A 13,083-nucleotide genomic window follows, 5' to 3' on the forward strand; every position below is an offset into this window, starting at 1 on the left:
TTCCGAGATAATTGCCACAATAGCCACTCGTTTGCTTCAAACAGAACAGGTACCACCGTGTCTTAGAAAGGCAAGAACCGTTCTTATACACAAAGGAGGGGCCCCTGATGACATTGCAAACTGGAGACCAATCGCAATATTTTCTGTTGCTAGGGGAGTACTTGAGTGAGCTCTTGATAAACGCCTGAGAGAGTACGTTGCTTTTAATCCACAACAACGGGGATTTATATCTTCAGCCGGTACACATATCAATACTTCTACACTCGATTCGGTTTTAAATTCCGCGAAACTGAACAAAACTGATCTAACAGTGATTTTTTCTAGACGTCAGAAACGCGTTTGACAACATTGGGGACCTTCATTTACATGAGACCTTGAGGACATTAGGAATACCTGAGAAATTAAAGGAACTAATAGTTAATCTCCAGACAGGTAACACTACAAAAATAGAAACTAACTGGAAGGACAGCCACCTTAAGCCTAAAAAGTGGTGTTATGCAGGGCTCACTTCTTTCTCCATGTCTCTACAATCTAGCGACAGATCATATTTTAAACGAACTAACTGAAGACTCTCTCACAAGCCACTATGGATTTTCTTTAGTACCACATCTTCCACCTTTAACGATCATGGGTTTCGCTGATGATTTGGTTGTCATAGGAAATAGTCGAACAGCAGCACTTGAGCTCTCGAAAATAGTCACAAGGAGATTTCATGAAATAGGGCTTTATATCAACCCAATTTAATCTACGGCAGTCTGCATCGAACACGGAAAGTTAATCAAGACGTTAGTATAAATAACCACCTAATCGATTAGGTGGTTATTTATACTAACGTCTTGATTATACTCATCAATTGAAATAATAAATATGGTAGTTCAACCTATTCAATACAAGTAAATAAGAGATGTAGAGATTACATTCTTATTTAATTAAAAAATGGAAATGGTACCGGTTTCGACCCCAGTCTGGGTCATCATCAGCCGATTATAACTCGAAAAGCAATGCATAAGTAAGAAAGAAGTTAAAGGTCAAGTCCACACAATATCAGTTGAAGAGGCGATATAAAAATGACGGGGGTAGGCACTGTTCAGCAGGAGCACAATTACTCATTTAATTATACTGAATTGCGTTGTATATTTCTATATATACGTACTTAACTTCCCGCAACCGAGGCAAATACTGGACCTTCAGGATATTCTCCATTCTACTTCGGCGTTCGAGACCACAGCGCATGACCTTGGATGTGCCGCGCTGATCACCGAGAGCTGGCAGTTTGCTCCTATAAATCTGTTCGTCTGCGACTTCAAAATATTTATGGATCTTCATGTGTTGTTCGATAGTGTTGTGACTTTGTGCCTGACAGAGTGTAAAAACTGACCCATTTGACCGTTCTCCACTATTCATAAACATTGAGAGACTTTACTTATCATTGCGTGTGCCGTACTACCTTTCATAATATTACGTACTGTTTTATTTTAAGTGACTCACAATTTCTACCCCCATTCATCAATTTATATTTCATCTTATACCGATCCAGAGTTCACTTATTCTTTTTCATATGCATTGTTTTTCTTGTTTTTTATGTTTTGAACGGCTGACGATGACCTGGACTAGGGTCGAAACCGGTCCCATTTCTAATCACTATTAAATAAGAATGTAATCACTACATTCCTTTCTTTTATGTATTGAATAGGTTGAACCTCTTTTTCAATTATTTAATTTTTAACGTCAGCACGGCACACGCAATGTTTGGCACCGGTACCATTTCCATTTTTTAATTAAATAAGAATGTAATCTCTACATCTCTTATTTACTTGTATTGAATAGGTTGAAGTACCATATTTATTATTTCAATTTAACTGTTATAATTTTCAATACGGAACAATGACATTTTTTCTTTAAATATACTCATCGATACGGTCATGAAATGGACACACCGAGCTCGATAGCTGCAGTCACTTAAGTGCGGCCAGTATCCAGTATTCGGGAGATAGTAGGTTCGAATCCCACTGTCGGCAGCCCTGAAAATGGTTTTCCGTGGTTTCCCATTTTCACACCAGGCATATCCTGGGGCTGTACCTTAATCAAGGCCACGGCCGGTTCCTTCCCACTCCTAGCCCTTCCTTGTCACATCGTCGCCATAAGACCTATCTGTGTCGGTGCAACGTAAAGCAACTAGCAAAAAAATAAAATGGACAACTTGTAATGCAGAAAGTTAATCGAAGATCCAGCTGAATTTAAGAGCTATGATATATCGAGTTTGCATTTAAAATTGAAATAATAAATAAAGAGGTTCAACCTATTCAATACAAAAGAATAAGAAATGCAGTGATTACATTCTTATTTAATAGTAAGTAGAGATCGGGCCAGCTAGGAAGACATCCGGTGAGGGGAAGTGTGCGAGTGAGAAAGCAGAGCCGTGGGAGCGAGAACGCTGACTTCCCCTTCTCGCTCAGTGTTGTGGCGACGTACAGTTGACCCGAAATATTTGTAATACTGACATGTAACACTCCGCAGATTTTCAGTTAGTGGAATTCCCTTCCGGCTGTAAATTACAGACATACCTAGCCAAAATGAATGCATTTAGAAGTGTTACAGATGACAGATAGATTGAAGGAGTTAGAACATAATTTAACCTCTTATTACAGTAGCTGTCAAAGTCGTTTCCATGTATCAATTTGCGTAGTCCTTATTTGTAAATTATAATTTGATGTAAAATTAACTTTACGACGCTGTAGATGTACAGTGTAGAATATGGTTTGCTATAACACCAGGCTTCATAACCTGAGCCACGTCATGTAAAACAACTCGATAAGAAGAAGAAGAAGAAGCTTCAAGAAAATTGAAAAACCCTCAGAAACTATGCGAAGAAGGAGGATAAACTTTTATGGTCATCTTCTCCTCAGAATGAACTCTATAATTAACCGAACAAATCTTGACTTCTTCCGTAACCCAAAACAAAACCGAACTGTTTTATAGAAACTGAAAAAGACATGGTAGAATTAAAAACTACAGAAAATTCACTATTCGGTCGAACAGCTAAAGTAATAACTAAAGAAGAAAACATAACGTTCCAAAACAAATCTACATTAAAAGCCAAATCTATTTGTCTCGGAAGACGAGAAGAAACGAAGATCAGAAAGAATGAAGAAATACCGGGCACTAAGAAAAGAACAACACAGAGAGAAAGAATTGATTCAACATACCCCAAAGAGGGTGAAACGAAATAATAATAATAAGAAGAAGACGAAGAAGAAGAATGTCCGCCTCTGTGGTGTAGTGGTTAGCGTGATTAGCTGCCACCCCGGAGGCTCGGGTTCGATTCCCGGCTCGGCCACGAAATTTGAAAAGTGGTACGAGGGCTGGAACGGGGTCCACTCAGCCTCTAGAGGTCAACTGAGTAGAGGTGGGTTCGATTCCCACCTCAGCCATCCTGGAAGTGGTTTTTCATGGTTTCCCACTTCTCCTCCAGGCAAATGCCGGGATGGTACCTAACTTAAGGCCACGGCTGCTTCCTTCCCTCGTCATTGTCTATCCCTTCCAATCTTCCAATCCCCCACCAAGGCCCCTGTTCAGCATAGCAGGTGAGGCCGCCTGGGCGAGGTACTGGTCATTCTCCCCAATTGTATCCCCCGACCTAATGTCTCACGCTCCAGGACACTACCCTTGAGACGGTAGAGGTGGGATCCCTCGCTGAGTCCGAGGGAAAAATCGACCCTGGAGGGTAAAAAGATTAAGAAATAATAATAATAATAATAATAATAATAATAATAATAATATAAGTACTTTTGCTTTAAGGCGAGAAAGCAGTGTTAGACTATGAATGTGACTCAACGATATGACATATATAATTATATAATTGTTCTCAGGTACAGAAACATAAAAGGAAACACCATAAAGGGTCTACATATGCTGAGTAACAACGTATGTACACGAAGATAACTTAAATGGCACTATAAATAATAAGTAATAAAATAATGACACTGTAATTATTCACAAAATGAGCACATTCTTGTTTTATTATGTCCACTACATCTCTTCAATTTCGCTGAGTCCTCCGTCATCACTTCTGTCGTCCTCACCGGATGACGTGTCGTCGGCTCCCAGCTGGATCGCAAAGGACTCCATAACGTCTTCAAAATGTTCCCCATCGCTTATGTTCCAGTCTTCAGCGGATATTGACGCGAATTTCTGTCTAGTGAGTTTCTCTACGTCGTCAATAGGGAAGGTGACGTTGTGAGAAGCTACCCAGTTCTTCACTTTTGCCCACATTATTTCAGTACTGTTTAATTCAGGGTGATATGGGGGCAGTCGAATTACCGAGTGTCCGTCCTGTTCATCTAGGACGTAGGTTTTGTGTGCCGGCTTGTGCAGTTTGATAAGCTCGTAAAGCTCGTGTTGGTATATCGTCTCACGGTGTGGAATGTTCCTATTCACTAGCCAGGAGATCATCGTCACTTTACGTGAGCTGGAGGTTGGAGTACGATCTACTTCCTTGTTGTGATATGGCGAGTAGTCAATTACGAGAACACTGCGAGGTGGAAGTTATCTTTCATATCTTTCATTCTCTTTTAAAAAAAGTCACTATTCATGTCATCGTGGTAGTCGCCACTCTTGCTGCCAGACTTCCAGATTAGCAGACAGTTCTCGATGAAACCCATTTCACCGCCAGCATGTACAACTACCCTCCACCCGATACTGGGTATTTTTTTTAATAAACAAACCTTTTGTATTTAACGTCATGTTTTTCCATTAGGATGCGCTTGTTAGTGTTAGCTTTTTCTGATGATATCCTAATGATCGAAGAATTCGCTTGACACTAGTATTGGATCCTATGAACTTTAAGTCTTTACCTAACTTTGCACGAATTTTTGAAACTGTAGGTAAACATTTTTCATCTAAATAAAAATTGCCAACAATAAGACGTACGGCACCTTCGTCAAAGTTGTCCAATCCAGTAATATTCTTTGTGCGCATTCGGTTTTTGTTTGGTGTTTCAAACAGACTATCCATAGGTTTTCCTAATTCTTTCGTTTTTCGCTCTTAATCCGTACCAAAGAACTTTCTGACACGCCAATAACTGCTGCTACTCTTTCCTGCACTTTTTGTACAATCTGTCACGAAGTTTTCTTCCATTGCCTCCCTTTCCATAAAGTCTATACTCTATAATGTTCAAGATTGCTGCACGAGTCTGACTCTTTAGCACCATACGATGCAGGCTACTTTTAACGCCTTCCATACTGTTACAGATAGGCCTAACGTACACTACCACTAACCACAGTTACTACTCAACGGGAAATTAGAAAGGAGAGCGCGGCAGCTGAGTGTTAACTTATGCACTGAACTGTCCTTGTAGCAGGAGCTCTGTTAGGAGGGGATACGCTACGCGAGATAGTCCAAAGTGCGCATGCGCTCCCAGATGTCTTCCTACCTGGCCCGATCTTTAGAAGTGGTACCGGTTTCGACCCTAGTCCAGGTCATCATCAGCCAATTAAAACATGAAAAACAATGCATGGGAAAAAGAAAATAAAAGATCAATTTCACTCCGGATCAGTAGAAGAGGCAATCTAAAAATGACGGGGGTAGACACTGTAAAATTCAGAAGAAGTAAAATGTAAGTCACTTAAAAGAAACAGTGAGTAATTTTCTGAACAGCAGTATGGCACACTCAGTGTTTGCAAAGTCTTATAATGCTTATGAAAAGCGGAGAATGGTTAAATGAGCTAGCTTGTATACACTGTCAGGCACAAAGTCATAACACAATCGAACACATATGAAGATCCATAATCATGCTGAAGCTGAAGATGAGTAGATCAATTGAAGTAACTTGCCAGCTCCCGGTGATCAGCGCGATATATTCAACATCAGGCACTGTGGTTTCAAACGCCAACGTAAAATGAAGAATAGCTTAATGATCCAGTGTTTGCTTTGGTCGCGGGAATGTAAGTATATATAGATACATATAATATAATTCAATATAATTGAATAAGTAATTATGATCCTGTGGAATTTTTGGAACAGTTGACGTGAAAAAAAAAACAATTGTGAAGAGAAAAAAATACAGTAAAAAGCACAATACTGGAAACAAATGAAAACATATATGCACAGTGCGCTATTTTTTAAAATGTAAAAAATTCAGTTCGTGATTGAAGTAGTCGAAGTCGGCGCAAGGCAAGAGTTAAATTTGAATGAGAAGAACCGAAATGAAGGTGGCATTGCATTTTTAAATTTTTTTCTTGAGGTGAAAAGAAAAGATAGGATAAATTAATAGAGGAAGAGGAATAGTGGAATAAGAGAAGAACAGAAGAGATTGAAGTTAAACGGTGTTGAGGAAGGATAAGATAGAGAGATGAAGGAGGGGTAGTTTAGGGTGGGTTATTGGAGGTAGAAAATGTGGGTAGGAACTTTGTAAGGCATGGAAAATAGAATTGGGGTTTTGAAATTTAGAATTTTTGAGAAGAAGAATTAGGAAGTTGAAAAGGATGTTGGGTTTTTCAGAAATGTTGTTTAAATTGAAATTAGGGTTGAAGTATTGGTCAAGGTGAATAAAGCAATTTTCAGTAGTGTTTAAGAGAGGGCCTTTGTTAATGATTTTAAGTATTTTCTTGTCTTTTTCAATATTGGCGAAATTATGCTTGGAGTCTTGTATGTGTTGTCCTATGGCGGAGAATCTGTTGTATTTAATGGCGTTGATATGTTCGGAGTATCTGATATTGAAGTTGTGGCCAGTTTGTCCGATGTAGGAGGAGTTGCAGTTGTTACATTTGAATCTGTACACTCCAGATTTAGAAAAAGCATTAGATTTATTTAGAGATTTAGAGTTGTGTAAAATATCAAAATTTCTATTGTTAGTTCTAAAAGAAATTTTCATGTTATTTTTTTTTAAAACATTAGTTATTTTATAAGCATCTTGAGTGAAAGTGAAAGTGGAAAATGCAGTGGGTTTGGTTTTGTCTTTAGATAAAGTGGTTTTAGGACGGTGTTTGAATTTGTTGATGATGCTGTTTATGAAGGAGTGGTTAAAGCCATTGAATTTAGCGATGTTACGGATGGTGTTCAATTCATTATTTAAATCTTTTTTAGACATAGGGGTGTTGAAGGCATGAAAAATTAAGCTGTTATAAGTAGCGCGTTTATGTGCTTGAGGGTGCGAAGAGTCTTGTCGTATTGTGGTTGCTGTTTGGATTGGTTTTCTGAATATTTTGTAAGATAAAGAAGAAGGATATCTAGTGATAGTTAAGTCTAGAAAATTAAGAGTTTGGTTGTGTTCTGATTCGAGGGTGAATTTAATGTTAGAGTCTATGTTATTGAGGTGAAGAAGTGTAGAGGCTGCACTGGCTGATTCTTCATTTAAAATTACTAATGTGTCATCGACATATCTGGCCCTAAAGAGGATGTTAGAGAAATTATTATTATTAATTTTTGTGTTTTCTAAGAAGTCAAGGTAAATTTCAGCAAGAATGCCTGAAGCTGGTTAGCCCATAGCCAAGCCATCTTGTTGATAAATGGTGTTATCAAAGGTAAAATAATTATTGTTGAGAACCAATTTTAAAATTGTCAATTAAGCAACAAACCCTGGAGAAAAACTCAACATTCTTAAGAAAAACTCTTCTTCACATAAATTTCAGATTAAGAACAATAACACACCATCCAAAACCATTGAACAATTCCATCATCCCATTGTAAATTTATCTGAAACAACTCTGAGTGATGGTGAAAACTTAATTCTTTCGAAGGGCCTCAAACACAATTGGCCCAACCTCAACACTTTCAATGTAGCCACCAATTTAATTATTGAATCTGAAATAGCCATTAACAAAATGCCAACAGATGAACAAGATGAAATCAGATATGAAGTAAAAAGAAAACTCGAAAAAATCTTCATTAACAATAACAAACACACTTCTCTAAATAATTATAATAATAACAATAATATTAATAACTTAATTAATGATAATAAACTCATTTTAGATCTAAAAAAGAAAATCAGTGACAATAATCTCATCATCACCAAATCTGATAAAGGCAACACTACTGTCATAATGGAAAAAACTGACTACTTAGATAAAACTAAAAATTTTTCAGTGACTCTTCTTTTTCTATAGTAAAAAACCCAACCACGAAAATCCAACGCCTACTCAAACAAACTTTAAAAATCACTTCCTTTCTCCTCACTGATCAAGAAAAAACTAAACTCATAAACATGAACCGAGGCCTACCCACTGCGAAAGACCTCCCGAAAATTCACAAAACTAACATTCCCCTCCGTCCAATAATCAATTACAGACCCAGTCCCCTATACAATAATTCTAAATTCATCCAAACATTTTTACTAAAACACTGTCAATTTTTATCCAACAAATCTATCAAAAACACTTCTGATCTAATCAACAAATTAAAGAACTTTGATATTCGACCAAATTTTTCTCTCATAAATAACTCCTGTGACAAATTAAAACTTGAAATAAAATGAAGGCACATTAGGAAATCTATGATTTATCATGATCCCAAGATGGCTTCCCAAAGATAGCCCGCACTGGGTGCTGCAACAGGAAACAGGACTGCACAGAAGTTAGCTTCCCATTTTATTTAAGCTAATCTAATTAAAAATTTTGTCTTCTCCTGGTAAATATCTCGAAGCTAGTATCTTGTGCAAGTCTCAGAAAAATCGACTCGTGCAGTACAGGTTGTCCCACAAATTTTGACAATTAAATGTAATACAATTTTGGATAGAGACCCGCGGAGAATCTCTTTCAAAGGAATGTTTACTGTATGATGTAAAATATTATTGTAAAATATTTTATTTGTATTCCGTTTATCTACTTAAGTAACTACAAGATTGTAGACATGATATCATGTCTATAAGTACGGGCCATGAAAGCATGAATGGCAACTGTAAATTATTATTGTTCAGTGATATTTGGTAATGTTCCAGAAATGTTCTGACGCAGACTTTTGAAAACTCTGGCGCAGAAAATAAACTTTTATATTATCACGGAAAGTTAAGTTTAAGATGATAAAATCTGAAACATAAGAATGAATTTAAATTAAAGAAAATACAAAGAATGACAAAAATATCGCGTACCATGAGAGGCAGTATGCCCCGACGGAGCACAGCTGCTTGCGAGGACGTCAGATGGTAAAGACCCGGGCCACACGCATCACACACACGAAACCGGTAGAAAACCGGAAATGACCCCATCACAAATAACCAATAGGACACCGAATTATTCTAGATTCCCGTTTTACGCCAATTGGAAAGGTTGTTATTCTGACCAATGCAAATTGCATGACCATATATGGTCATTTCCTAACCTGCTGATGCAAGAGGAATTGCATCACCTATCTCTCCACGTGCTGTACCTACTGATCCAAAAGTTATGTAACACACGCGTTTCGCCAAAGCACAATATTACAATTTTCTTTAAATTATATTAAAAATATTTCTTCAGTGTCCAAAATGTCTTTCTTGAATTTTTCTGAAATTAATTACATGACACACAATCAAACACAACTACATGATATTTAAATATGAGAATCACTTCAAAAATAACTCTTACAATGTAAATCATTTCTTGATCTGTACAGAAAATTCTTCAATAGTTTGTAAGTCCCAAATTCTATTCCTGAGGTTTCCTAAATTGCATTTTTTAAATATTACAATAATATTCAAAACACATTCTAATTAACATTTTCTCATCAAACATAATTTATTCTAGTTACATTACATTCTAGTCCAGAGTCCATATTAATTCATTTTTGGGAATAAGTAACATAAACTAAAATAAAGTTCTGCTGTCCTTTCTTGATGATGCACAGGTCACAAGAAGTTAATATTGTGTGAAATTGCGTATTATAATTTGTGCAAAATCTTTACGCCTTCACCATCTCTTCTGAGATTCACTCTACTTATGTCCAATATTTATGTTGGCAACTCTGCGTGTGCCATCCTGACAGGAACCTGTTATGCTGTCATGTACTGTGTGTGTCTTACTTACAAGAACCTGTAGTGATGTCATGTACTGTAGTGTGTGTCTGTTTTACTGACATGAACCTGGAGTGATGTCATGTAGTGTGTGTGTTGTACTGACATGAACCTGGAGTGATGTCATGTAGTGTGTGTGTTGTACTGACATGAACCTGGAGTGATGTCATGTATTGTGTGTGTCTTACTGACATGAACCTGGTGTGGTATCATGTTGTGTGTGTGTCTACATGTGTCTTACTGACATGAACCTGGTGTGGTATCATGTTGTGTGTGTGTCTACATGTGTCTTACTGACATGAACCTGGTGTGGTGTCATGTTGTGTGTGTGTCTACATGTGTCTTACTGACATGAACCTGGTGTGGTGTCATGTACTGTGTGTGTCTACATGTGTCTTACTGACATGAACCTGGTGTGGTGTCATGTACTGTGTGTGTCTACATGTGTCTTACTGACATGAACCTGGTGTGGTGTCATGTTGTGTGTCTACATGTGTCTTACTGACATGAACCTGTGGTGATGTTATGTACTGTGTGTGTCTGCAGGGTGTTCATTCCTGACGAGAACCTGGTGTGGTGTCCAGAGAAGTTGATGACAGCAGTCTTGGCGCATGCCCATTACCTTCCTGACAGCTGGAGAGGACAAGCTCATACCCACAGAGTGAGGGAGGAATTCTCACAGCTGTTCCAGTACAAAGCGGTTTGTATGTTAAGGTGACACATCGCATGCTTCTCCGCTATATGTAGGAAACTCACTCTCATCTGGTTGTCCAGGAGACACAGTATTGCATGACTTCCCTCATTTCAATCAACTCAGAATGCTGATACCAATTTGACTCACGGTTAGAGAATGTCGCCAGTTCCCATGCCTCTCTGGCGCGAAGTGTTGTAAAACTAGTTTCATTTCTTGTCTCTCAACTTAAATCCTTCGTGGCAGTGGCTTTGATTTAAGTCTCCAGTAAATTACCCTTGCATTTTGCTCCTTCTCCTTTAAGTTTGATGTTGCTCGGTCACTTACTGACTACTTTCGTCCTTCTCTGAAAGTTGTTTCACCCTCTTTCCAAGGAGTTTTCCTGCACTTCAGGCATCTACACAAAATAATAAAATAGAAATGTTGAAATAAAGTCAAATCACGTCATGTTCACTTTAAACTTCCAGGACTAACAACGACAACTATGGAAGGAGATCGTATCTTGTAGGGAATGAGAAACCACCCTTGATTAACAAATGTAAAGATACGAATTAAAATAAAACTAAACACACAAATGACAATTAAGCACATTTAAGACAAAGAATACCTTTAACACAAACGGTAATCTTCCGACGATATGGATTAACTTTAACATAAAAGATGATACAGAATTACAGTAAGGCAAACTCCAAAAACAGTTAAATATACGTTAATTACACAACTCTGAACAGTCAAAGAGAGTTGCCAAAAGTAAAATGGTATGACTGTGTGTCGAAGCACAGTTGTTCTGCAATGCGAAATTGGTGAATGTAGGAATCTAGGGGAAACTCCGACATGCAAAATAAAATCTTACATTTCTACGGAAATTTACGTTAAGTGAGAAAAGGCTGAAACACAGGAATGAATTTTAAAAAATCAGAAATAGCGAAATACTGGGCGAGTTAACCATGCGGTTAGGGGACGCAGTTGTGAGCTCGCATCCGGGAGTTAGTGGCTTCGAATCCCACTGTCGGCAGCCCTGAAGATGGTTTTCTATGGTTTCCCATTTTCACACCAGGCAAATGTACCTTAATTAAGGCCACAGCCGCTTCCTTCCCATTCCTAGGTCTTTCCTGTCCCATCGTCGCTGCAACCTTACCAAAAGGTACACAAAACAACAAATGAAAACAAAACACAATACTTACCGTAAGGGCAGTAGCACAAAATACGAAGCGTGGAGGGCAAAAACATGAAGGAAGAAAGGCCTTGATCTTATCATTAACGGTTGACAGGTTGCCAGGTCAGTATTACTAATTACTAAATAACACTCGACATAAAATTTAAAATAAATAATATTTACTTAGTAAATAAAATTTGAAAATTAGAATAATGTAAGAACAGCTATATATATATATTCCATTTTCTAACATTTTCTAAAAAAATTTTAAAACGCAATTAAAATAAAAGGGAGAAACGGTATTTTAAACTGAAATTTAAATGAAGATGAAATGAAGCTGACATTAACATAGGCTTCCACAAAATTAACATAACATTAAATTAGTCAATTACATTACCTTAATTATTTCATGGAAATTCATTTAAAATATAAAATAGAGTATTACAGTATGCGGGCCCGCGATATAAATACTGTTTAAAATTGAAATTTGCTACACTACTAACAAATAAGAGGACAGACAATAACACACGTACAATAGGCTAATAAATCAGTGGCTCCAACCGCGAATGAAATCTACATAAATTAACAAAACCAGAATAAATAAAATAAACAAAGGGGGAAAACTATCCCAACAGAATAAAAATATCATTGGAAAAGATACAATATTCGTTCCCACTTAGTAACAGAACATAGAGGCATGCGTCTGTGAGCTTGCATCCGGGAGATAGCAGGTTCGAATCCCACTATCGGCAGCCCTGAAGATGGTTTTCCGTGGTTTCCCATTTTCACACCAGGCAAATGCTGGGGCTGTACCTTAATTAATGCCACGGCCGCTTCCTTTCAACTTCTAGGCCTTTCCTATCCCATCGTCGCCATAAGACCTATCTGTGTCGGTGCGACGTAAAGCTCCTAGCAAAAAAAAAAAAAAAAGTAACAGAACACGGAAGCACACAACAGGAGTGACCTTTTCCGACGCCAAGCCATGATGCCATTATAATCATCAAAGCACCAAAAGTTTAATCATCGAGTCCATCAGATAAGATAAGAAAGGGATGACCATTACGTAATAATCCACAAAGGCAAGGAACTCAAACAATGGGTAGTATGTGACAAGAAAACGTTAAGAGAATGGCATACCTTAAATTAAATGTCAACCAGCAAATTTCAGTTTTTCACAGACTCGACCTTACCAAAAATTATAATAATAATTTTAATTATTACTCCCATGGGTTATAGTACGAAAATACATTT

At 37.6% G+C, this 13,083-nt stretch overlaps 1 protein-coding gene across 2 annotated transcripts in view; it reads left to right on the forward strand.

The window, feature by feature from the left end:
* Atg9 (autophagy-related protein 9) overlaps positions 1-13,083 on the forward strand; it is a 702,067-nt gene that overhangs the window by 406,531 nt on the left and 282,453 nt on the right. For both annotated transcript variants that reach the window (XM_067149655.2, XM_067149654.2), the window contains exon 10: positions 10,532-10,685. In XM_067149655.2, the coding sequence (XP_067005756.1) occupies positions 10,532-10,685 (154 nt within the window). The remainder of the gene's footprint in view (positions 1-10,531; positions 10,686-13,083) is intronic.

The sequence above is a fragment of the Anabrus simplex genome, chromosome 6 (assembly GCF_040414725.1).
Source record: "Anabrus simplex isolate iqAnaSimp1 chromosome 6, ASM4041472v1, whole genome shotgun sequence".
In the NCBI taxonomy this organism is placed as follows: Eukaryota; Metazoa; Arthropoda; class Insecta; order Orthoptera; family Tettigoniidae; genus Anabrus; species Anabrus simplex.